The sequence below is a fragment of the Xiphias gladius genome, chromosome 1 (genome assembly GCF_016859285.1).
Source record: "Xiphias gladius isolate SHS-SW01 ecotype Sanya breed wild chromosome 1, ASM1685928v1, whole genome shotgun sequence".
Lineage (NCBI taxonomy): Eukaryota > Metazoa > Chordata > Actinopteri > Istiophoriformes > Xiphiidae > Xiphias > Xiphias gladius.
In genome coordinates this window covers 15,154,568-15,181,761 of record NC_053400.1, presented here as the reverse complement: position 1 = coordinate 15,181,761, position 27,194 = coordinate 15,154,568, and the positions used below count along the sequence as shown (strand labels likewise).

At 40.6% G+C, this 27,194-nt stretch overlaps 1 protein-coding gene across 2 annotated transcripts in view; it reads left to right on the top strand.

Moving 5' to 3' along the window:
- The window catches only part of galnt2 (UDP-N-acetyl-alpha-D-galactosamine:polypeptide N-acetylgalactosaminyltransferase 2), a 49,188-nt gene extending 21,994 nt beyond the window's left edge, over nucleotides 1-27,194 (top strand). Inside the window, exons 2-16 of one of the 2 annotated variants that reach the window (XM_040129844.1) lie at nucleotides 3,663-3,750; nucleotides 7,383-7,536; nucleotides 10,140-10,238; nucleotides 10,361-10,428; nucleotides 10,547-10,612; nucleotides 10,771-10,892; nucleotides 12,773-12,860; nucleotides 14,707-14,794; nucleotides 14,957-15,060; nucleotides 16,100-16,226; nucleotides 19,145-19,237; nucleotides 20,303-20,386; nucleotides 20,905-21,031; nucleotides 22,441-22,560; nucleotides 22,714-27,194. In XM_040129844.1, the coding sequence (XP_039985778.1) occupies nucleotides 3,663-3,750; nucleotides 7,383-7,536; nucleotides 10,140-10,238; nucleotides 10,361-10,428; nucleotides 10,547-10,612; nucleotides 10,771-10,892; nucleotides 12,773-12,860; nucleotides 14,707-14,794; nucleotides 14,957-15,060; nucleotides 16,100-16,226; nucleotides 19,145-19,237; nucleotides 20,303-20,386; nucleotides 20,905-21,031; nucleotides 22,441-22,560; nucleotides 22,714-22,869 (1,584 nt within the window). In that variant the 3' untranslated portion in view covers nucleotides 22,870-27,194. Of the gene's footprint in view, nucleotides 1-3,662; nucleotides 3,751-7,382; nucleotides 7,537-10,139; nucleotides 10,239-10,360; nucleotides 10,429-10,546; nucleotides 10,613-10,770; nucleotides 10,893-12,772; nucleotides 12,861-14,706; nucleotides 14,795-14,956; nucleotides 15,061-16,099; nucleotides 16,227-19,144; nucleotides 19,238-20,302; nucleotides 20,387-20,904; nucleotides 21,059-22,440; nucleotides 22,561-22,713 lie in introns of both variants that reach the window. The other variant, XM_040129840.1, reaches the window with a different exon arrangement.

Sequence of the window (27,194 nt, the reverse complement as noted above, 5' to 3'; positions counted from 1 at the left end):
CGACAATGTAATCAATGTAACGTATTGTGATAACCAAGTTAACATTATCTTTTCTTGATAGAGAATTTCAAGGATGTATTTTTGCTTTTCTTTCGCTGACCAGAGAGCTGAACGGAAACTGGCTTTACACCACAACTCAAATGTATCCTCTGCAGTGAAGTGTGTGTACATGTTTTGAACGTCGGCGTGTGTATGAATCGTGTCATTTTGCCTCTATGTGTCATGCAAGATGGCAGACTAAGCAAATGGCTCTCAAAGCGATGCAGCAGAAAACAGAAAAATGGAGTGGGTGACAAAAAGACCTGAAAGTTAGAAAGAGGGAAGAAGAGATGAAAAGGAGAACTAGAGACCATCTTGTGGTGGGATCACACCAGCTGCGACTGTCAACATGTTGACGTTCCAACCCATGAGTACTCAGTAGTCATTACTACATTGTTACATGCGTATTCAGTGCTCATGGGTCAAACAGCACCCATCAATCTGCCTTTATTTTGATGTCTACTACACCTCTAAAGTTTCGTTACTGTATCTTGCACGGTTGCGATGCTATCGCGGTGGAAAATCTGTCCACAGACATATAAACATGTAAACAGCCCCACTGTCACGGCTGGTAAAGATGCAGACAAGGAGTGGAATTAAAGTATCTTTTTATATCTACATGAAAAGCTGAAAAAAAGGGGTGAAACTGGGTGTTAAAGGGATAACAGTCACTGAAAAAAAATGTTTTTTTTTTGTTTCTACTATTTCTGGGTGTAGCTGGTACACTGAGGTGTGTGGGCGTATGTGCGCACAGAGTTTTAATCAATCATGTTTGTGTTTTAGAGGAGAGACAGATAACAGGCTGAGGCCATTTTCACCAAGAGGTTTTCACAAGCCATTCATGTGATATGAGTTATAAAAATAGCTCTCCAACATCTGCTTCCTACTTACCCTTTTAAATCATGTTTCAATCAGCAATACGTCATATTTATAGTAATCATTTGTTTATAAATCACATGAACTGGTCCTTACAGCACTGCATTGTTCTCATCATCTCCTAATGCCTCCTGTCTCGGAGCGATTTGTGATGGGCGATTAACATAAATCACAGGGGGTTTGGAGAATTGCACTTTGTCTCTTGCTGACTCTTCTTTCCTTTTTATTTTGCGGGATTTTGTTCAAGTTTTATCTCGCATTCCATCATCATTTTCCTTTCCCAACTGTCTGGCTGTTAAAAAAGGAAACTGATGAATTTCTGCAGTTACAACACGTAAAAGTGGAACCTAGAACTCTGCAGCCATTTGGCATTCAGAAGCACGCCAGGGAAAATTACTCGCTGATCTGTTCCCGGCACTAGGTCTTCATGAACTCGTTCAGGGTGCAGAAGCAAACGGCGGCATGGGACTTGAAACAGATTTTTAATTCCCAGATGGAATTTAACATATTAACATTTTTAGCATATTAAAAAGAAGATGTTTTTAAATTTGTGCAGCCAAGAAGAGAAAGTCGTGCATTTCCTACAGGAATCTGATCTTACAACACTCTCAGCAGTGTACTAGGAGATATTCAATTCATATTGTTTTTTTTTTTGTTTTTTTTTTTTTTTTTAGTTGCATGGTTAGCCAGACATGTTTATTTTTTATAGTCTTCCTGTAAACTGTTTTTAAATTGAAAACAGCTGCTCAAACTATCTAATATATCCAAAGCCTTTTGGCAGACTGTCAGTATGTTGGTGTTGTATAGCACTGCTACAACTGGTGGTTGATATACATAGCAATATTTTTGACAGAATGTGATGATATTATAGCTTTACCATTATCTTAGACTTTACTACTGAATTCAAATGGTAGACATTTAGCAAACACGTGTCTAACATACATTTTTCCCAGCCAACGCCCTGATTTGTCATACGCCGGTTAAACTGATAACATGAATCAATGACTACAACATAAAATGAATCAGGCTTCAATGAAAAGTCTGGATGTCTGGATGAGACTCAGAAAAGACAGAGGACATGACCGATATAATCAACTTGATCTGACAGAGAGAAAGACACTCCTCAGATGACTTCATTAGATGTCGGTCAATGCTTAATGGTCTTATAATCACGTTAGGGTGGTGTTATACTCACAGGCTACAAAATTTCACAAAATGAAACTGTTGTGAAAGATGTTGGCGCATAAAAATGCTTCTTTACTGACACCCAAAAACTAGTGAGTTTAACGAGGGAAAGCTTATAATATAATTTCAGTTTGAAGACTTGACTGTAAAATGTCAGCTAAAGAGCCTTTTCTACAAAACAGCCCAACAAATCAAACCAAAAACCAATTTGGAGCTTTATTTTACCTGAAAATGTGTCCTGTTTTTCCCTCTGAACCTGTCAAACTGTGTTTCTGCCGCGAACATACTGCCAGCTTTAGTTTTCATCCCACACTGAGCATTTCCATCTGACTGTGCACACTCTCAGCTGTTGTGAATACATATAAAAATTGTTTTTATGTAGGATTTTTTATAGTAGTCGTGGGTGTTGGAGAGTCTAATCTGAATTCAGTCACTGGAAAATTGGTGTAGTTTAAGAACAGATTGACGGAAAATTTGGCATAGAATGGAATGATGTGTGAAAGTCAGAAAACAACAGCCGTTATTTTGCTACTAGAAATGCAAAAGCATAAAAAGCATAAAAAACAGCATGAAAATCCTTTTTCTACCCTTTGCCACGTCTCTCTGGTGTAGAAATTAACCGGTAAATACTGTTAGTGGTGGTCCCAAACTGTCATCGATTCTCCTGAGTCAGTAAAGAAAACAGATCAATAAAGCATTTTGAAGAGACTGAAGGTGAAAAGAACCTACAGAGCAAATAAGAGAGTTGGACAATAGTTTTCTAAAGTCAAGGGCAGTGGCCTGGACAGGGAGCAAATGGCGCTAATTGCTGTGCCTCCCAGCGTATTGATCCATTGGGTTTTAATGGTAACATGATGGTAACAAGGAGGGATGGTTTGGTCGCCTGTCCATTTGTGTAAACGGTGAGGGCATGACTGTGTTTTGTAGGGATGGAGAAAATGAAATGAACAGATGAGTAAATAGGTAAATGAAAGAATGGATGACTTAGCCAGCTTAATAGTTCTGAATCACTGCACACATCTCTGATTTTAGTCAGTGATTCAAACGCTAAATGATGTGAAACAAAGCAGCTATTCAGTCATAAATATCGGGCCACAGATGACTGAAGGGCCGGCTAAGTGAATTGATGATCAAATGGGATGAGACATGTGTTATGAATTGATTTTATTTAAGTGCAATATTAAAAGACAGCTTCTATCAATCACCATCTTGGGCCAGTAGAATAACTGTTAACTGTTTTACTGGATGAAGTGCTCAAATATTAGTTTTCTCTTTCTAGTGAAGTGTAGATTCGAGCCTGCATGTAATGCTTTAATTGTGAGTTCATATGTTGTCTTTCCTCAAATTTCTCCAGACAGTGTTCCCAGTATTGCAGATTTTACAGCCCAAAAGCTCTAATTCATATGTTTAAAAAAAATGTCTTGGATACGGTGTCTCTCGGCTGCTCTAGTCAGTTTCTGCCTTAGTTCGTATAATCAGCTGACTCCTGTTTGCTGTGTTTTAGGTTCATCTGTGTGTGTCCATGCTGATGTGTGTCGCACTCTTTGTCTTGTTCCTTTCAGGATGATTGGGGGTCCAGTGACTTGTCTAGTAGGAGCAAAACTCACAGCTCTGACGACAAGGCTCACGGACTGGAGACGCTGCCTCCAGGTAGGAAACTTCACTACCCATCACGCGCCACACCTACACTGCAACGTAGCATGGAATGGATAAAGTACTATTAATAATTACAAAGATTTGAGTTTATGTGTGTGTGTGGGGGGGCAAACTAATGGTTTTTGTGTCTTAACAAAAAAAAAACAAGTTATGAAATATGTTTTTGTCATAATCATAATCAGGATATTTGAAAAGGATCTCCTTCAGCATTTGGAGAGTGTTCAGTATCTCATTTTGCTTGTGATTCTACTAAAGGGAAAGGCAGGACAAATACAACCCAGCTGTAAAGCATGTGCATGGCTGACATTGTACACCACAGTCATATATACAAAGTTTTTCACATCATGTTCCCTCAGCCAAAACCATTTCCTTTTTGAAATGTGGAAACCCATTAGCATAGTTTGAGTTTTGTTACCGGGAAACATGAACACCCCCAGCCTCCGTAAACTTATCATGCACAAATAACCACAGACAAAGATTGAGAAGACAATTCAATACAGCCATCAGTGTGATACAGACTTCAGGTGTTGGAGCCACTAATTTATCCAGAATAATTCAGGGATCCATTTTAAACTTCCCTCGAAACCAACTATACGTCTCCACCCAGACTTTGAAAAACAATGTTCCAGAGCCCAACAGAGTAGAGCAGAGCAGAAGCGTACCAGATTTTTCATTCAGCTCTCATCATCAGCTTGACTTAAAGCAGGCGCCACCCCCTCCTTCACAAGCCTGCGGCCTGCGAATGCTGAACACACATTGTCTTATCTGATCCAGCAGTGGAAATTTAATCCAATATGAATGTTGAAGTGAGGGCATTTCAACTTCAGAGTGACTTTACACTCAATGATGGCAGCGTATCACCCACAACACACACACACACACACACACACACAAAAAGAGGAGAAGGAAGAAGTGGGAAAGAGATGAAAAACAAAGAGACGAAAGAGGAGATGGAGAGAAGAAGGAGACTTTGGATATAATAGATGTATGATAAAGTCATGAAAGAAAGCCTCTCTTCACTGACTAAGACTGCCTGATCTGATTGAAAGCCCCGAAAAAGGAAGCAAATGGACATTGTGTTTAGGACTGCAACTGACATTTCTTCTTTTCATTAATTAATTAATCTGCTGATTATTTTCTTGATCAATCAATAATTTTTTGGTCTATTAAATGTGAAAAACGTCCACAACGATTTTAGAGTCCAAGGTGGCGTCTTCAAATTGCTTGTTCAGTTCGACCAGCAGTTGAAAATCGAAAGATATTCATGTTAAAATGATATCAAATTGGAAAAGGCAGCACATTTGAGAATCTGGAAGCAGAGAATGGAAGATTACAAGATAAATAATACTTTTTGACTTATTTTCTGTCGATTGACTAATTGATTAATCAACTGATTGTTTCAGCTCTACCCGTGTTTAGATTATTTTTTTCAAATTTAATAATTCATGTTGAAATCCACTTTAAAGAGTAACTGAACACCCCCTTAAAGTCTTGTTTTCTGATGACCTCCTGCAGTTTAACCCCTCACCTTGCTGCAGGGATGTAGAAGTGTACTCCAGGACCCTCTGACACCACTGTTAGGTGTGGTTACAGGTGCAACAAAGCTCACATCTGACCACTCCTGACCACATCCATCAATGCGGCTTGGTGTGAAACACTGCTTTTCAGCCTGGTTTTAATTAACTCTGTAAAGGTTTTCTTCAAGTAAGACACGTTGTGCACATTCAGCGTCCTCTGAGCTGGTAGGCGGAGGGTTGGTGGTTCAGTACTGACGGAGGGAACGATGCTGAGTCCTGCCTGCCAGTCACCATCGCCTGGAAACACGACAGCATCGAGAGATTTAGAGAAAATGTTGCGACAAACAGAAGCAACCAGTCACCGGTTGTGGGTGGAAACAACTCAGTGACGAGGGACAGTGAAAACTGTAAAGGCAACCAGCATACCACACCGTTCACCAGTACAGACTCCGAGGGGTCTAAAGCAGCAAACCACCAGCTGGGTCTCAATGGGTGTACCTGCGGAAGTGGTTTGAGAGACTAAGGGAAGAATGTCAACCGGATGAGTAATCCCAGTGAGAAAGTGGACAGTTAATGTGCTTTGAGTGGTTCAGCGTACAAAGAAAACAGCAGCAGTGAAAGAGAGACTCTGAGTTAAAGACTTGCAGAGTGAGAAGTTGAAACGTTAATTTCACCACATTAATTACATGCCGCCACTAAACATAGATATCAGCAAGGACATCAAACACTCCGACACATGCAGCAGTGTCTCGGAGGCACTGTTATATAGGCACGGGCAGATCATCTCAAGCTCCAGCTAATTAGCATGCCAGACACTCTCACATGCATTCAGGGTAGACACAAGCACACACACACACACACACTCACTGGCTTTTTCCTCCCCGTCGAGCTCTGTTTCTGTCTGTCTGTCTGTCCGTCTCTAGCTGTCATGCACATACTGAGATATAGTGTAATCTCACACCGCCATATGCTTAACACAAGCCATTAGCATAGCAGCTGCACCCAGCTAATTAGTTGCATTATTATTCGTGTGTGTCTGTATTTCAGTAGTCAGTGATAAACTGTGAAATTAAACATGACAACTTTCTCTGTTTACTGTGCCATGATTTTAGTAATCTGGTCAGACAGACCCGACGTTTTCTTTGTATGCGTCTTCATAAACTTGTATTTTAGGCTGCAGTAAATTATTAAATACTTAAATTTGTTTTGTTTTTTTGTTTGTTTGTTTTTTTTTTTAATTCCCTGACTCACTGCAGTGCATAATAAGTGTTCTTTTGTTTTTCTAGCTTTGCTGAAGCAGTCTCGCCTTGTCTCCTGAATTCTATTTTGCATATTGTCAACATATAAGCAGTATACATTTCATGTCAGCTTTACTCAGTGCCTTGTTGCTGCCTTGTGAAGCAGCAACTTGAAGCAGCAAGGTTTCCTTCCTGTCAGTTGTGAAGGATTCTTGCATCAGCCATGCTGCTGCCTACATTTTATATTCCCACTGATGTATAATCCCATTCATTCATGTGACAATTTTCAGCCTTTGTGAAGGTTTAAAGATCATATTTGGTGGAGGCTCTTATTTTTTGGATATGCTGTGTTTATTTAACATGTATTTCACCAGAGAGTTGCATTGAGAATATATTTCTTATTTAAACCTGGATTTGAGAATTGTTATATTCTGGTTTAATGGTTATCTGAGAGTTGAAACATAAAAAAGAAATGGGAATTTACTCCCCCTATCGCATCATAATTTATACTTATTTATCAAATTGGGCTAAAAACATGTAGACATCAATCTGGCAAACTGTCAACTTGAGGGTTATCAACATTGTACAGTTGTGTGTTTCTGTAGAGCTAACACCCTTTATGCTTTTCCCAAATGACCACATTATGCTCATGTAGGCTGGACTTCATTTTAAGTTTTGAAACATCTGCAATTGAATGCAATTTGACTGTTTTTTTTGTTGTTTTTTGTTGTTTTGTTTTAGCTTTCCCCTCCATCTTTCCAACCCACCATTTCAGTTGAACCACAAATAAGACGACACAGAAATAGTGTATCCTCCAGTTTCTATGGACATATAATGGCCGTGTGCTTCATATGTTTGGGTTTGTGTGCAGGTAAAGTGCGCTGGCAGGATTTTGACCAGGATTTATACGTCGGAGCCACGGTGGTCCGACCAGGCCAGGATCCATACGCCAGGAACAAGTTCAACCAGGTGGAGAGCGACAAACTCCGTATGGACAGAGCTGTGCCTGATACAAGACATGACCAGTATGTATCTCTGCTGTTGCTAAAAATGCCTGCATCAATAACACATGCACACACTACAGTTGATATGATTGCAAACCACAGCGTTGTCCCTCTTAACCTTTTACTGTTGCATGTGTGAGTGCAGGGATTTGTGTGTACATGCTGTCCTTTGCTATCTGTCTATTTGACTAATTGGCACCAGACTCGATAAGATCTCTAGGGAACTCCCTGTATTGTGGTCTATCAGATGGAACCAGGACGTAGCAACAGTGTAGAAACACACTGCACACTGTCTGCTCTGTTCATAAAACAAACCCCTGGTAATGGCTTTTGATTGTTCTACTTGTTAAATGGATGAGGAGACAAAAATAAGTCACGACATATTATCATAATACGCTTTAGGAAGCTTATTGTCTGCAAATTTTTCTTGTTACCTCCTGAATTATTATGCAGGATATTAGTCAAACACAAAAAATTATCTCAATCATTAAATCAGTAAAATTTAAGTTAAGTGCTTAAAGTACGAGTCTCAACACATGCCACAGCTCCTGTTCTCGCCCATTTTTCTTGTCGACCTGCACTGTTATCTGTAATAAAGCAGAAATACTTGGGAAAAAAAATACATTCTGAGCAAATATTTCGACATTAAAGCCTCCAACTAGACAATGGGCAGTGTTTAAAGAGTGTACATGGAGCTTAAGGAAAATTAAAAAAAAATTGCAACCTATATGATTTCTGAAGGATTTCTTGACCAAATGATAAGTACAGAAGACTTGGATGTTGTCAAACCCCAAAAATGCTTATTCTGAGCCATGGAATTTCATAAAACCAAAATTTGAAAGTCATGGAAAGTGACTAAATTTGATGTATGAGTCAGTGTGGGAACCCTGGTCTGAGTGTGTTGGATTCCTTTGGTACAGTGAATGTTTTACTGTTCACTGGTTTCAAGTAGGGCTGTGTTATATGACCAATATCTCATATCCCAATATAGATAATTTAACGATAATGATACGTATCCCGATATAGCACATTTTCTGTGCATTCAATGAATGTGGATTTCATCCTCTACTTTGGCCCAACACTCTTGCTATACAGTAAATGAGGCAACTCGACTTGAGGGAAGTGTTAATGGCTTGGTGTGTGTACCTTGGACCTAGTGTTAGCACTAACTCACAAAATCCCCGTTTCTTGACCATGTAAACCGGGTAAACCCATGTCTTTGCAGATGTAGGTTGCAGTGGCAGCTTCTATCTCCTTTCATCTTCACGATCATTTGCCATATGGTGTGTTGCGGGCAAAAGCCTCTTGCACCTCTTGCTAGGGTTTGTTTTGAGCACTCGACTTCACTTTTGTGGCCCTCATTCTTAGACTCTCTCCATATGATGTGATTCTTGCGTAGCTGGTAAAAGAGGTGAGTGGCGCATGAGTCTGTTGCGGGGACCGGTCTGCGGCATAATTTGTGAAGTACGGTTTTCTGGTCCGTGTCAGACTTTTCATACACAAACCACATCCAAGTAACCGAAGTAGCACCTCTTTTAGGTACAGGCTCCTCGTTCAGAGTTCTGTGTCACGTTCACTCTCCTCCATGTTTGTTTGTGTGTCGCTCAAGCAGATTCCCTACCTGCATCCGTGCCGTATGAATGTTTTTTTAGTTTTTTTATAAAGGCAGTGGACTGGCCTCACTGATGTATTGACCTAACTCAGACAGCTTGAGCCATTAGTGTGCTGAGAGAGCAGGGATATGTCTCCCATTGATCTGGTAGCGATCTGTCATTTTCACAGCATGCAGCAGCACTGATTGTGAGGGTTTTCCAGAAAAAAGCCTAGATCTAAAGAACTTGTAGACTTATTCTACAGCTTTACACTCACCGAGCACTTTATTAGGAACACCTGTAAACCTGCTTGTTCGTGCAATTATCCAATCAGCCAATCATGTGGCAGCAGTACAATGCATAAAATCATGCCGCTTCAGTTAACAATAAGGTAGACCCCTTTGGGGTTTTACAGCCAATGCTGCGCTGACAGATGTGGTACAGGGACAAAAGGACCGCACACATCATTCACATAGACAGTTCAATGGCAGTGTGTACTGTACATTCAGCATGTATTGTACTTTTTGCACAGTATGCTTCTTGGTATATTTATTAGGTGTTTAGGCTTTTAAAGCCAAGCTGAGAAAACCTCTCTGTTGGCACAATGTGAAGGTTAATTTCTTGATACAGGATTTTCGATTCTTCATACACACAAAAGTCTGTGTCCAAAAGTCTGAGACTACTTTCCTATTCAAGTGAATGGGAAAGTAGTCTCAGACTTTTGGAACCACTGTATTCACATACTGTACACGCAACCATATATGTATGTGTGTGTGTATATGTATATGTATGTGTGTATATGTGTGTGTGTGTGTGTGTGTGTGTGTGTGTGTGTGTGTGTGTGTGTGTGTGTGTGTATATATATTAATATATAGCAGCTTCACTCGCACATTCATCTGTGTGCTTATGTGCGTAGGAGCGTTCATGCAATTGTGCTTTTGTGCATTTTTACATGTGTAAGGCCTTATACTTTGTCATTTTGTATTTTTCTGTCTTTTTATTCCTAATTTTTATGGCTTCTTGTGCGTGTAGTTGCAGACATAAGCAATGGAAGTCAGAACTACCAGCCTCCAGCGTGGTCATCACCTTCCACAATGAGGCTCGCTCTGCTCTGCTGCGGACTGTGGTCAGGTAGGTGAATGGTGTGTGTGCTGTCCACTATAAAAACTTTTCTGTTTTTATTTGTGGGGTGAGATTTTCTGTTCTTTAATACTTTTATTCCTCCTATAAATTTCCTCTTTCTCTCTGTTTAGTGTGTTGAAGAAAAGTCCTCCTCACTTGGTGAAAGAGATAATTCTGGTTGACGACTACAGCGATAACCGTGAGTAGTGCACGCAAAAAAAATTATACACCCACACTCAGTCTTATTAATATCAATGTCTAAATGCAAATGTAATGTGTGTCTCATCTGAATGCGGTGTGCTTTGTTTGTGTTTCAGCGGAGGATGGGGCGTTGCTGGGGAAGATTGAGAAAGTGCGCGTGTTGAGAAACGACCGCAGAGAGGGTAATTAGAAAAAGAGAAGAAGAAAGTTTTATATTTTTATCCCAAAAAACATCCCACTTCTGTTCCATGATGTGGTGGGTGAAATTATTCAGTTTGGCAGCAGGACTGTTGTCTTTAAATAAGTTTTTTTTTTTTTTTAATACTGACGTTTCCCTCAGGACTGATGCGTTCTAGGGTTCGTGGTGCAGACGCTGCCATGGCGCCAGTCCTCACCTTTTTGGATTCTCACTGTGAATGTAATGACCACTGGCTAGAGCCGCTACTGGAGAGAGTGGCAGAGGTACACGTGCACACACACACACACACACACACACACACACACACACACACACACACACACACACACACACACACACACACACACACACACACACACACGTAGAGGTAGAGAGAACACAGACACACCTTCATGCGTTAATACTGGTATATTATCATATGTATGCACACACACTAGTGAACAGACAAATCAAGTATACGATAAACAACTTCAACAAGAAATTATGAAGAGAAACCTCAAGGTTTGCCCTCCTTGCGCCCTCTAAAAGCTACTCGAAATGAAAACAGTTGTCAGGTTTCTTTTAAAATTGACAGTGAAGGGAAAAATGCACACCGACATGTCACTCCCATCAGCCAAGCTTGTGCACTCCATGTTTGGAAAAAGAATGTCACTGTAACTCCCATAACTGCTTTAAGTGGATGTTATGTCATGTCATCTGGCTTGACTTTGTCCCATTATCGCAACAACACCAGCCATAAAATGCCCCACAAAGGCCACTAAGACAATAGAAGTGTTTTCAGCGTGGATTGTTCCCTAAGGCTCTATCTCGTTTAAAAAAAAAAAACAAAAAAAACTGTGCTGTATCACAGTGATCAAAATTAATTTACAATAGTGATAAAGTTATTTATAACTGTCGGGGAACTTGTTTTTTTCCTTCCCTCTTTCACATAGAGGTCAGAGGTCAGCTACAAAGCAGCCCCCCTGGAGCTGCTGGGTCAGTCAGTGTCTCGTTAACATTCATGGGAAAAACAAGGAACACATGATATTGCTTCAAGAACACAGGAATGTTTGGACTCTATCAATATAAAAGCACATTTTCACAGCTTCAGATTTTCACATTTCATTTTCTGACCTGAAATGTTTGGAGAATTCTGTCAGAGCTCAGAATGTAAGAGATGATCTTTATCTTGTGGGACAATAACAGTCAGGTTTTATCTCCATACAACTGTCAGAACAGCTGTATAGAGATACAGTTTTCCATCCAAGACATCATGTTTATCGAGTTTAGACACAAAGACAGACCTCTCTCAGGTTTATGTTACCTTCTTTCCTAACCACAGCAAGCTGTAAAAGGAAAATCCTGAAACAGAATAAACCTAAACTGTCTGGTGATATTTACAGTGAAGCCTTTTAGCAATGACTTGAGAAGGAGCTTCTTGATTGCATGTAATGTTAATCTGAAATGACAAACAGTGTGTAAAATTGTGGTTGTTCTTTAAATATTTATCTGGTGAGTGAAAATATTCTGATTCTGCATTTCATCCTCCCAAACGTGGTGTTTTGCCATTCCCAGGTTAATAAATGCCTGAAGCCAAGTCTAAAGCATTGTTGCTGTCAGATTAATTGACTTTGCTTTTCTTCGCTTTAGTTGCATTTCTAAATAATAAATCACTCACTACGAAAAAAGAAGGAAAACTGCCATCTGTGTGGGTGAAACCTCTTGTGTCTTGTCAAAATGTCTCAGTACCTGGAAGCCTGTTCCTGTTGTTGTCATTCAGACCACTTGAGCAGTTCTTTCTCTAAACTACTGTATGATGTAGCTCTGTGGCTTTTAGCTCAGCGTTTGATTTGATGTGAAAAGACAGAGCTGCTTTACTTTCAGTCCTACATCACAAACACGGTGTTGAACTAATTATAGAGAAAAGACTCAACATATGAATCATTGGTGGTGAGGGAAATATTTACTTCTGCTCTAAAATTCCACAAAATATGGTAAAGTACTCAGAGTCACCTGTAGCTCGGCTTATTTTGGTCCTTTTATTTGACAAGACTTGTAGTAAATATTTACGAATGAGCTAGGTCTCCCATTATTCCCATTTAGAGTTTGTGCGGAGCTGCAAAAGTTTGAATCAAAAATTTTTTTCTCTGTCCTTTCTTTTCAGGACAAGACCAGAGTAGTTTCTCCTATTATTGATGTCATCAACATGGACAACTTTCAGTATGTGGGAGCCTCAGCTGATCTGAAAGGAGGTAAAGTACCCAAGTAGAGAGGTACATGAACACACACACACACACACACACACACACACACACACACACACACACACACACACACACACACACACACACACACACACACAAAGTCTTGTGTAGTTCAGTGAGTAGAGCTCGGCAACAAGCCTGTGTATTACATTTTTAAAGAACTGAATTACTAATAAAGAATTACCATGTGTGTATGCCGCGGTCTTACTGGCAGCACTAATACCTGTTGTTTTGGCATCCGGTGTTCTATTTCATAAACTGTTTTCACTTAAGGCCGCTGTTTTTATGTGTAACACACAACCCAAGCACTTCTGCCAAGTCTACACCCAGCATACTTAGTTTAACGGCTTACCACACATAAACCGTGTATTTCCCACTGCATACTATTTCTAGCTGGATTTTAAGTATGTAGTGCATTCACACTGATAAAGTGACTAAATAAGCCCACTGAAGTGTGTCAGTATGTCGGTGTATGTAGTAAATTGGCTTGTTTGTTGAATGTGGTGTCGATGGACATTGTTGCCTCAAAGTGCAGTGAACATTGGAAATGGAAGAGGTTTTCACAGCTGAAATAAAGAATAAAACTAATGCAGTGGTGAGACAGCTCACTACATGTCGTCTATTTAATCCCTAAATTAATAGTATATTAACAATGGATCAGATGACCACATGTAATTATAAAAGGGGTCACTCATAGAGATGAACCCACAGGGAATTTGGTTTTGTCTAACAGCTCTCCCACCGTCGTTTTTGGCTGCAGCAGGCAGCTGGTTGCCACTGTACACAACGTGCTCAGCACCAAACAGCAGACAGACACAGTTAGTGACGAGCTGGTGAGCATAGTGGAGCATGTAGCAGCTAAAGAGGCAGGGATTTTCCTCCGGAATTGGAGACCACAAGCAAAGCTAATAAGAGAGTGAATATTGGACTTAAATTCATCAGCTGGCCAGAAAGATGAGTCCAAATAAAAAGTGACTTTGCTCCGTGTTTGCTGGATGTGTAAATAGGCAAACGATTGATAACTAGTTCACCATATCAACTTAAAAGATGATATGTCAGTGCTGTTTTCACAGCTGGTTTCATCTGCCACCCAGTGGCCAAAAAAATCAATGCAGGTTTAAGTTTCCAAATTTGAATTTGCAGCTGTTACAAATTCAGTTTGATTTACATCTGGTGACACCTCTATTACAATGTCCCGTTGGTACAAAACCAAAACTAAAATATACTAATTCCAAAAATGTATACAGCGCTGTGCAGATTAGTACAGAGGACATAATGCAGCTTTCGGTAATGTTTTTCTTTAATTGCTTGTTATTTATGACATACAGAAGCATCTGCTTCATTCTCATTCTCATTTTGCCATCATTAATAAATAATTTAAAAAAATAAATATAATAAATAAGTTAATAAAATTATAATATAAAAAAAATATTTATTTTTAAATGTGTATACTCACTATTTATACTGACACAAAAAATTTCCTCTGTGATGACTATCCCATACTATCCCATAATATACAGAGTAGAATTGGGAAGCAACTACGCACGTTGACAGGTTTGGGAGTTGTATTCTCTCTGCTGACACATGAACACACACACGAACTCAGGCTGCAGATGTATCCAGTCAACTATTCTGACCTGCCTGAACCTACCAAATATAATTATATAACAAGACTGCTACTTAATCCCAACTAATTGTAAATGTGTTGGTCTTTTGTCCTCTGTGTGTGTGTGTGTGTGTGTGTGTGTGTGTGTGTGTGTGTGTGTGTGTGTGTGTGTGTGTGTGTGTGTGTGTGTGTGTGTGTGTGTTTGTTTGTTTGTTTGTTTGTTTGTAGGTTTTGACTGGAATTTGGTGTTTAAATGGGACTACATGACTGTGGAGCAGAGACGAGCCAGACAAGGCAACCCCATCGCACCCATAAAGTAAGACACGCACAAACGCATACACACACACACACACACACACACACAAACACACACTCAGGTGTCCATGCACTGCAAACACACTTTTGGTTGCCCGAACAACTAATCTCACTCTCTTCCTCGCTCCATCCACCTGCCCTCTTTCTCTCTCTACCCATGCAGGACTCCCATGATAGCAGGAGGTCTATTTGTCATGGATAAGGAATACTTCGAGCAGCTGGGAAAGTATGACATGATGATGGATGTATGGGGAGGAGAAAACCTGGGTGAGTGCAGCTACAGTGCAAAGAAAGATTCCGTAGAATCACAGTGGAGCAGATGAAAGTCTGACACAGTAATGGATGTCAGAGGAACAGAGAATCATGGTGAGAGAAGGTAAACAAAACTCAAATCCAAAAACTCAAATAGAACAAGGTGATTTAGATTACAGGGAATAAACTATGACTACTTTCAACATTTACCATCAATACACTTGGCTGCTGTCAAGTGTTGTCTCATCCCCTGACTATCAGCCTGTGAAGGTGTTAGACGTGTCAGTAGTTTTTCCAGGCGTTTTTAAAGGTCTTTCCATCATAAATGCTGTTCCGTTGGCTTGAAAAGCACAGATTCCTGCTCACGTACGAAATCTCCTCTCTCCCATGAGATTTGGTACGGAAGTAGGGATGTGTCTCACACTGTGTTCATCATGAGATCATCTGGGTTTCCATCCCAAGAATATGATTAAATCTAACAAACAAAAAAACAAAACAGAAAACGCATCAGTAATTTGAGGGTCCGATACGGGTAAAATCTTCCTGAGCACAGTTGATCTTAGAAAATTATAGTGTTAATGTCATGATAATAATTAAAGTCAATATTGAGTGAAAATTAACGTAGTGTACACAATAGAGCTCATTTTCACATACAGTACAATGATGTAATAACAGCTGTCTATCGTTGTAGCCTTTGTCTGAATTCAGTTGGGATATTGTTAAGAATAAACAGAAGGACAGTTCAGATGCTGGTTTACTTGTGTGTTCATTTAGACAATACTTATTCAAATGCAGACGATGTTGGAGAGGGAACCTGACAGTATCTACGCACTGAAGGGAGGAGCAGACAAAGCTGTTTTCATACTGCTTATAATAACTAGCTTTGATATTTTATGGAGACAGTTTGTTGGAATGGGTGTGGGAAAGGAAAAGTGTTTTTGACCTGTGTCTGTGTGTGTGTGTGTGTGTGTGTGTGTGTGTGTGTGTGTGTGTGTGTGTGTGTGTGTGTGTGTGTGTGTGTGTGTGTGTGTGTGTGTGTGTGTGTGTGTTTCAGAGATCTCATTTCGTGTGTGGCAGTGTGGTGGCAATCTGGAGATCATCCCCTGCAGTAGGGTTGGCCATGTCTTCAGAAAGCAACATCCGTACACCTTCCCCGGGGGCAGCGGGACTGTGTTTGCGAGGTGACACACACACACACACATATGCCAAGACACATATAAAAACACTCTCTCAAATCTGAGGCTTCCCCACAATCATTTCCCATTCCTAAAAACATTTCTACCATTGTTTACCCTCTCCTGGATAGTTGTTATTGTTTGGGGACCAAATGCCACAGCCCAAAAATTAAGATATGGAGTGAAAAAAATGTGTTAAGATATTCACACACCAAATAATCAGTTATTACCAGACAGAATTACAGGTAGACTGTTCATGTTTCTCGGCTAGAGCAGTCCATTAAATTCAGCAGATGGTGTGACTTTGAGATCGGGTAAAGAGGACGTTTACTCTGAGGATCAAAGTTCATCCTTGATCTTGTATGTCAGCAGTTGAGAAAAGGATCTCATCACAAGGTCCATTTACTAGCTGCTGCTCCGAGCCTTTCAGTCTCATCACATGATCTTCGTCAGGAGTGGAGTTGACCCAGTTGTCACGCACTTAAAGATCAGGCGCTTGAGGATCATGTGATTTGATTGAAAAGCTCCAGAGCAGCTACTAAATGGACCTTGTTGTGACATAGTTTTGTCGACTACTTTTTCCGAGGTCAAGAATGAACTTTCAGCCTCAACTTTTAATCTGACATGGGACAAGAAGTCCTTCAAGTGCTGCGAAAAAATTTTTAAATCTGAACACCTACGTTTCCATGACAGCTGTGCAATCTAGCCCCCCTCTCTTTAGGCATCTCTTTTTACTAAAATTATTTCCAAGTTCAAGTTATTTGCATGAAGTACTAGGGTGAAAATTATTTTCTTGGGCTGTGGTTTAAATAACTGAACATACATTGTTGACTTTTACTACAGGTCTGCGAATCAAACCCATGTTAGATATTTAAAAGCAAGCAACAACAGTTAAAAGCCAAGTAATCACAGAGAAACCTGGTTTAGTATCAGGAATGAATGCTCTTGTTAAATATGGAAGATCTGTTTTGCCATGTGCTGCCCTTTAGAGCTCTGATAAATGTGACAACATAATCACTGAACATCTGCAATCAGGAACATGATACATGGAAAGATATGGATATCCACTTTGACACAGTGCCCAGCCTCAAGTAAACACCCCTGGAAATGAGCCCAACAAACCCTCCATGCCCCGATTAAGAAAGTACGGGCGGCTCAACAAACAGATAACAGGGAGTTTAAAGTGGCTGTGGTTTCCCTGGTCCTCGCAGTGATGTACATTACACAGGGAAAAAAACACATAATGAAGGGCATAATAGACCAAGATCATCAGAACATCACTTTCTCTGAAGTTGTTGTCAGAAACTGTCATTCTTAGTGATATCTGCGACCCATCTTCCATGGCAAATGTAGTCTTTTTTAGGTGCAGGTAAACATGACTTAATAGCTCCTATAGCTACACAACGTGGCAAACAAGATGCTGACCTACGGGGATGCTCAAGATGTAGAAATTAATCCAGCAGGTGCACTCATGTTTTATCACTCGGTTAATGCTTAGAAACTGTGAAGTAGATCCACCTGAATGGACGCTGAGCTGGATGAAACCGAACAGAAAAGACTCCAGTGGATATGTATGAACTGCAACATTAGATAGAACTGTTTCAGAGCTTATTATGACATGTTTTCTACAAATGTGACTCTGCCACTCCAGCTAAGATTCCTCCTGTGGACGACAATCCCAGTGTGTTTTTGTCAGTTACATAAAAGTGAAAATGGTCTCATAGGTAGTTGTATAGCCCTTTGCAGCAATTCAAGGTATCTTTTATTAATTGACGGGTGCAGTGGTGTTCTCATGTATCAGTTCAACAATGGAGGCTCAAAACGCAGAACCGCTTAATCTGTGCTTTGACGCTGCTCCAGTTTGGCATTTTGCCCTTTAGTCTGAAGAAAAACCCCACAGTCCGTCCCATGTGGCTGCTGGCGGTGACCCTGGGGAGCTATGAGACGGCACATGTTTTGTCTGCTTGGATGGCAGACAGCATAATTGTTCTTCCGGGCAGCATTTCCCAGAAATCCAAGTTGTTTCGAAACATGCTGAGACAAGGCCAACTGACAATCAATGTGAAGAAAAGCCACTCTAGACCCCGTATAAAATTCCTAGTTTCTGTTACTGGGGTGCAGGTGGATCAGGATGAAATTGAGGTTTCTGCATTGGGCAGGATGGTTGCACATTGAAAATAGTCACCGGATAAAAGTGTTGGTTATATTGGGGTTCCAGTATATGGTACTCTGGAAATACTGTATCCTAGCAGAAGCCTCATTAAGGCATAACTACTCCTCTGTGTTTGAAACTGAGACATTCAGCGTGCCAGAAGTTCCGTTTCCTTGAATGTCCTTGAATTTTCTATAGAAAACAAAAATGCTAAATGCATCACTGTAGAGGCAGCTGGTATATTCAACCAGTGGAACTCTGACGGCTGTATAGATGTATGAAAAACTGAGAATTGAGAGCAGGGCAAAGTGTGAGTGTCCATGTTTTTGTCTGTCTAGTGCCACATTCCTTGGACACCACACACACACACACACACACACACATACATACGCACGCACACGCACACTCACGCACACAAACACGCACGCACACAAACACACACACAGCATGTCCAGTTTGGAGATGACTGGTGGTGTCTGGGCACAGCTCCCATTCAGCACTGGTATACTCTGCCACATACCTCTGTCCTTAATCTGTCTCTGTCCCTGTTTTTCCATCTCTCTGTCACACTCTGTTTGTCACTTGTCACCAAACAAGTTTTTATATCCTTCTCCATCCTTATTTTTCCTCCTATTTTTCCCCATTCTAGCTCGCTCTTTTACCCCGTTTCATTGCTCATGTCTCCTTTTGCCTGTTTTCTATCACATCTCGCTCCATTGTCTCCCTGTCCCTCACACCTCATTGATTTTTACTTATCTCCCCTCTCTCTAAGGAACACGAGGAGAGCAGCAGAAGTGTGGATGGATGAGTATAAAAACTTCTACTATGCTGCTGTCCCCTCGGCGAGAAATGTCCCCTACGGAAAGTAAGTACCATTAAGTTAGACAGAATAATGCCGCTAAATCAGATCATCACAAAGGCAGCCACATGAATAGGCATGTTAATTGGTTTGTCAATTAGCAGTATGTCAGCTGTAAAAGAAGTCAGTAACCCCTTTTATTGAAATGACATGAGGCAGTTAATGTGGCTTAAAAGGGCAAAAAGTCAGTGCCTGATTTGCACTGATCAAAAGACCACTACTTGATGTGCTGAAGGGATTAGTGTGAAATTATGACAATATAGGGCAAAGTAAAAGGGACATGATGGACACAAATGGCACTGTTGAAAAGGATCAGATGGCAAAGCCCCATGAAAATGGTAGATGGATATCAAAACAAGAGTGTTTTAGAGTTTAGTCATAACTAACATGGCTCGAAGGATGGTAATGTCAGGAGGTCTGCGTTTTTTGAGATACAGCGGGGTCCAAAAGTCTGAGTCTGGTCTCAGAAAGTATTAGACTCAAATATTTCAACAACTATTGGATGGATTATCACAAAATTTTGTACAGACGTTCGTGGTCCCCAGAGGATGACACCTATGGACTTTTGTGATCCCCTGGACTTTCCATCTAGCGCCACCAGCAGGACAAAAAATTTCACTTATACAGCGAAAGATTTTACCATATACTAGATGGACTGACATAAACCCACGAGGTTGACGTTTGTGGTTTTGTCCCGACAACCACTTGATGGGTTGCTACGAAATTTGGGTCACAGATTCATCACAACTGATGATCCCCCACATTTCATGTAGCACCATGAAAATTTAAATTTGTCCAATACTTTGGTTCCTTACCTGCAAAACTAACTATATTCCCGTCAGCCTTAGTTGTACCTTTAGTGGTAATTAATATGTATTAGCATGCTAACACGCTAAACTAAGGTCATGAACAGGGTAAACATTAAAGTTACAAAACATCAGCATGTTAGCACTGTCCCTTGCCCTTACAGACTGACTGAGCAGGGCTCTCTTTCAAACAAACTTTAGAGTATTTATTGGAAACCACAAGTGATCAGTCCTTTAATTCTGTCACCGTCTCTTCCTCACTCAGTATCCAGAGTCGTTTGGAGATGAAGAAGAGATTAGGCTGTAAGCCATTTAAATGGTACCTGGAGAATGTCTACCCTGAACTGAGGTGAGGAAATAAGAACAGTTTTTATGTAATATGATGGGGTGAATGGTATGATATGCAGTATATCAGTATTTAATGAGACATAAATGACATTGATGATCTTGGACCAGAATTTGGTTTGTAAGAGACCACAGCTCTATCAGGAGTAGCAGTGAGGATGTAATGATCTCCAGCGTGCTGGGCCCTAATATTTTACACTTAAATAAGACCCTCAAATGACTGTAGTGACACTAATGACTAACCATTATCCGCAATTACGATTCAAGCACATTATTACATTTTGGCATGTTTGTAATTTGTCACGTATATGAATGAAATAATGTATAAATGTAAAAGTTCTTCATTGGAATAATTTGAGATGTAATAGATTAAAGACTATGACTGACAAACATGGTTCTCTCTATTTGGCTCTTTCGTTTTCTGTCATAATAATGCCTTAATATCTTTATGGAGTTGATACAAGCATGATACAGTCAATGTATCATTGACAACTTGACAACATTGCGCATGTGTGTGTTTAGGGTCCCAGATCACCAGGACATAGCGTTTGGAGCCTTGCAGCAGGGAGGAAACTGTTTGGACACCCTGGGCCATTTTGCTGACGGGGTGGTGGGTGTCTATGAATGCCACAACGCTGGGGGAAACCAGGTAGCGTTACCACGACAACACACACAGGTCAGCTTGTCAAATCCTTGCTTTAGAAACACCTGGGTTGCTGGTGGTGGCACTTGTGGTGAGAATACAGGGGGTGTGTTGAAGGATTCAGCAATTTTAGGTCGAATGTTACTCACTGTGAAGCTTTTTTTCTTTGTTTGTTTTTCAGCAAGACCGTAGTAACTAAAATGTGTTTAAACAGAAGGACAGGTGGAACTGAGTATAACTTAATAATTAAAAATAAAAAAAGTTAATATTTGCATGAACATCTTTACAGTTAGTACATGTAGGCTGTATGTCAGTTCACCTGCAAACGTAACTTGCAGAATTTTTGTACATGGAAGTGGTAATTTCTTGGAGCACTTTGAATGTGGAAGGTGTCCACTGTGTGTGTGTGTGTGTGTGTGTGTGTGTGTGTGTGCGCGCTCGCATGTGTTCGTGTGTTAGCACACATGCACATAAGCTTATACTAGTGTGTTTCTGTCAGCGGTTTCTCAAATAGTTTTTTCCTGAAATAGAATGACAGGTGCAGAGGGGGAAACTGCTGTCACTTAGAGTAACAGACACTGACGTTACGTATCTCCTTTACTCTCGGTTCTTGCCACATACAGTAAGGAGTTTTGCAGTTTTAAAAAAACAAACTGGTGCTGTGTCAAATCTAACTCGAAATTAACTGCAGCTCTGGCTAACAAAGAAGCCCTGTTTAATTAGACCTGTAAATTACAATACGGTTCTTTAGAAAACATATTCTGAGGAGACAACAATATGTTGATGAATACTAGCTATTCTTCCTCTGAGTGTCAGTTTGATAGTAAGAGTATAATATAACACAGATACTAAAATGAAGTCACTCAACCCCACCACTATTATCTGTTGCTGCTGATGTTTGTTAAATCAGAGCAACACAAACCATTATAGAACAAAAGTGTTCCTTTTTATTTGTTCATCTAAAGAGGGCAAAACTGGTCTTACATTTCCCTTTATCAACCAATCTGATGAAGACATCTCTTGTTCCTCTGGTATTTGATATCTGGAGCCCGATTTACAGTAAGGCCAGACCTTTGTTCAATGTAACCCATTAACCTCAGTGTGTGCCAGCTGTCATAAGTAAGAGGACTTTTTTTTTTTTTTTTTTAAATAACCACTTCGTGTTTGTACCGTGAAGCAGGTTTTTTCTTTCCTGTTGTAAAGGTGTTCAGCCATCAAGCATTTCATTAACATGTACTGCGTAGCCGTTTTATGTTATAAAAGAAAACATCAGGTCAGAGAAAATGATGTTGGCCAATTCTTGGATTATTGGAAAAAGCCTTGCTCAGAACATCCCTACCCCTAGAGTATGTTGGCTTGCAGAAGTGTGAATGCATTTGTATCAACCATTTTAACTTGTATCTGTTTTTGTAAAGGAATGGGCCCTGACCAAGGACAAATCGGTCAAACACATGGACTTGTGTCTGACTGTAGTGGACAGAACAGCCGGCTCCCTCATCAAACTTCAAGGCTGTCGAGAGAACGACAGCAGACAGGTAAAGACATTGATTTCGGCCTGCAGCTCCACTCTTGTCTGCAAATCAGGAAAAATAGCAAGACAACACACTCCAGTAGAAGGACGTGTGTAACATTTCTGCACAGTATGTGTTTTGTATGTGTGTATCCTATTGTTGTTTTCTCCTTGCCAGAAATGGGAGCAGATTGAGTCCAACTCGAAGCTTCGTCACGTGGGCAGTAACCTCTGCCTGGACAGCCGCAGTGCCAGGATGGGCGGACTCACTGTGGAGGTCTGCAGCCCCAGCCTCAACCAGCAGTGGAAGTTCACCCTCAATTTACAATCATAGGGGCCGCTACAGACGCCAGGTAGAGTTGGATCTTGGATAGAGACGGCCAGCAGACTCTGAGAAGCGGGTAAGATGGTGGACTCAAGGAGAAAGACAAACTTGATGGATAAATGGATGCTTTTTGCTCCTCCTCCTCCTCCTCCTCAGAGGTGCAGCCACTCATGTCTACACCCCTCTCCCCCACCTCACCCCTCCTATAAAAAAACCCCCAAAAAACACGAGCCACGCCCTGTGGGGGGAGGGGCCTGCAGACCATACTGGAGTGAACTACATACCTCAGTGTTTTTTCAGTGATGGTTCCAGAGGAAATGACGAGTGAATCCTTTTTCTTTTACTTTCTTCAGTGCTGGTGAAATAGAACTCGTTGACATTTTTAGTTTGTAATTATTTTATTTTCTTATTAATATTTTTTATTTCTTGCTCTTAATTCGCCACAGGGGTTCACAGGAGTCTTTTTGTTCTTGGGAGAATCGGATGTTGGATGTTGGTTTTGTTGCTTCTTTCCATTGCTCTCTCAGTGGTTTTCCACACCGAGCTAGAGCCCGTTACAGCAGACGGAGGCCTCAGGTTGTGGTTTCGGTAAAGGTTTGGGTGTAGAGTGATGTAAAGGGAGGAATGGACTCGATTCCTTGAGCTTTTCCTCTTTTTTACTTTCATTGGTTTACAGGATCAACTAAGAAAAGAGAGACGCGGTGGAGAGAAGAATGCTGTGTGTACTCATTTGTTTTCGAAACATTTTTTCCTACAGAATGTGTCTTGGGGAGGGGGGAGGGGTTCAGGGAGGAGCTTCTGTACTTTGTACTGGGCCTGACACCAGTTTGGCCCTGAAGAACAATCCCTGAAACCAGGAAGTTTCTTGAAGCCCACCCTGAAGATTTACTATTTGTCTTCAGGCTGTAGCACTGGCTGCTACAGCATCTTCACTTCGACACTGTTATGTCTCTAAAGACAATACACAGAAAATAAATCTCCTACCAGTCTTCTTTTGTTTACCTTTGTCACGAAAATGGAACCAAATTTCAAATGGATGTTTTGTGCTTCAGGAATACCAGAGGAGCGATTAAAAGAATTTTTCCTTACATGCTCTCGCTGCTCTCTAACTGCTCCCTGTGGAGCAGTTCAGTTTGTACATCTTCTTTTTCCTGGACAGGTAATTGTCTTAGCCTGTGTCAACATTGCCAATGTAGTAAGGTTACTGTCTAATAATCATGCCCAAACTGGATTTGATTTTGCGGCTTCCTCTCTGGAGCTAACGTGTTTGCTGCAAATGGATAACTGACATTTTGTAATACCACCATGATGAGATACCCAAATGCTTTACATATTAACTCACATAGACATGATTGAGAGAAGTGTTTGCACCTGCATGCACTGGCATAGGAAAACCACCAGTGTCCATATGTGGCAAATGTCTAGGATGTCTAATAATGAAGCGCCTCTAACAAAGTCAAGTTGTTTTTTTTATTTTTAATTTATAGAAACCTCACATTTCCCTCAGTTTTGTTGACAAAGTAAAACCTTGCTTATTCCAGCCTGAGAACAGATGTCATGCAGAAAGAAAAGGGTTTCCAAAGTCCTGACTGTAGTCACACTGTATGAAATGTGCATGCACACATGTGCTTAAAAGCTCCTACTGGCTGCATGCGTCACCAACACGTTCACGCGGTTAAACTCAGTCAGTAGTGTTTTGCATTAATACATCTTTTGTCTTCATTGTGGCTGTTAGACGAGTCATCTGTTCAGACGTTTGACACTGATATTAACAAGGTTTTACTGTTTGTCCTCACTCCGTTTCAGTCAGAGGTGGGAAGGTTTTTCTGATTGCACAAGCAGGACTACTTAGCTTGTGATGATACTTATAAGAACGCTTTTCTTGTTTGCTACTTTGATGCAACAAAATTTTGGTGTTACCAAACAACATCGTGCCACTTCTTAGTTTCTTCTTAGTTTCTTGTTACCTGACTGTGTCACTGATATCATTAACAATGCATGTATCTGTTTTTGCGGGTCCAATACCTGATGCCTGTTGTGTATCTTTTGCAACACTAGTCTCCTCTGTGCTTCCTCGTCACTTCATCTTCACTGCTGTGATCCTCTGTACTGTTCAGTCACTGATGAGTAATGATGGTGGATTTTTCGGAAATTGGTTTTGATTTAAATTCGGAGCGACTCATCCCTTGGCAGCTTTAAGGAAATTCCATAAACGCAAAACATCTCTGAACAGATGTACTGTACAACAGAAAATACATATAGAAATCGCAACTCCTATTTCCTAGTTTAGTCGAGAAAGAACCTACAGCCTTGAGTGTTTTATAACATGAAATATCCTCTCTGTTTCTCATTATTTCTCTTCCTCTCTCACACGCACATTCACATCCTTACCTATAAATGCTCCTTAGATTTTTTTTTTTTTTTCCTACTGAGTCTCCAAAACTGACAAAGACAGCTGGTCTTGTTTGCTGTGTTGTCTGATACCCATGTATGCTTTTTTTTTTTCCCCATTTTTTTCCCCCTCATAACTGATGCTTGCCTTGTCTTACAAGTTCACCCATCTGTAAACGGAGCGAGAGGAGTTGAGAAGGTCAGCTGAAACTGCAGCTGGTTGAAAAGCCTGTCCTGTGACTTGATATGTTGCTTCATTGTGCTGCGAGGCACAGGACCCGTGGGTGTGAGGCCAGAGTGAGACTCAACCCTGAGGTGGAGATGTGAGAGAAGTTTTGTGTTGCCTTGGTGACCAGACTCACGGGTAAATCTGGTTTAGGGTTACAGTTAGATTTATTGTTAATCAAGAGATGGATTTACTGTTTTAAATACTGGAGAAGTTTTTGTTGTTTTTTTTTGCCATTCTGTTTGGAAAAGGTAAAATAACATGAAACATTTTCAGTTGTGTCTTAATTTCTTAAGAATACTGCAATACACAAGAAGATTTTTTATTAATTTCCCTTAAATGTGCATCTAAACACAAAAAATTCATTTCAGTGGAGCAAGTGTGTAAACATGGTAGCGTCCTGAATCACATCAGTTCCCCCTAGCCTACTACATGGTGCAGTGTACACACACACACACACACACACACACACACACAGACACACACACACACACACACACACACACACACACGGTCCTTCAAAGTAGCTGGAGCTAATTTTTAACACATGGAGTGTTATAGATGATCAGTTTTCAGCTGATTCTGAATTTAGGACCCAAGCAGCTGTTTGAGCCTGATGGGTGTAAAGATGAAGATCATTTATAGGGCAGATTTGAGGTCTTGGGTGTCCTGGGATAAGTGGTTGAAGGTAGAATCATTTTTAGTAGTTATTCCTTTACTTTTCATTTATATGTGTAAGGGTCTAGTCTAGAACTGTTAATGGGCTCGATATGTAAATGATGCAGCCTCCTAATTTGGCATCATTCCGACATCCAACTATGCGGCATGAGCATGGCAATTCCCAAGTAAAAACGTGTCATCAAATGTTGATGCTCTTCAATGTGGGATAGTTAGACACCTCAAACTAGGAGGTCTTCATTTTCAAGTCCACTGAACTTGTCTGTGAGGGTCACATGCTGATGTTTTAGTGGCCTATAGCGCCCTCCATTGCCACACTTGTTGTTGGTAACAATCAGAGAACTAGGGTTAAAAAGGGACTGGATATAGTAAACGTCTGATGCAAAACGCGCAATCACAGTTTCAGACTTTTTTCTTTTTCACACTTTTTTTTTGTCTCTGTTTCTTTCTTTTTCTATATAAACTGTAAATTCAGTCTTGCTAACCTGGCTGTTCAGTGGAAACGGGCCTAGTTACACCTCAGAACAGGCATGAGAACCAAACTGCACGTACCTGAGTGACCATGGCAATACTGTCTGCTTACAATGCTTCAGATAAGTTGTTTAAAGCCCTTTCTTTTTAAACTAGTCTTATTCTTGTAAAGACGAAGAGTTTGCTATCTTATTTGATATTATTTTTTATGTTATACACAAAGGAAATGACTGTAAAGTCCAGCACCTCATTTCATTGGATGATTAAATGTTTACATCTTTAGCACAATGTGCCAAAGTTCCTTCCAGGAAGAATGAAAAGGGGTAAAAGCCTTTGGATACAGAGAATAACTCGCGGACAAGTCATTAAGTGTTGGGTTCACATTTGCTTACAATATGTTGTGTTTCTCATTGTTCTTTCTTTCGAGTCTCAGTTCAGAGTGCAGGATAAGCCAGGGAGAGGATGGCTCTTAGCTGCTGATCTGGTGTCAGTTTTTATAATGGAACGAGGGTATAAATTTGGCTGCCTGATTTGATGTCTTTGATGTCTGATAGTGAGGGGTGTGTGT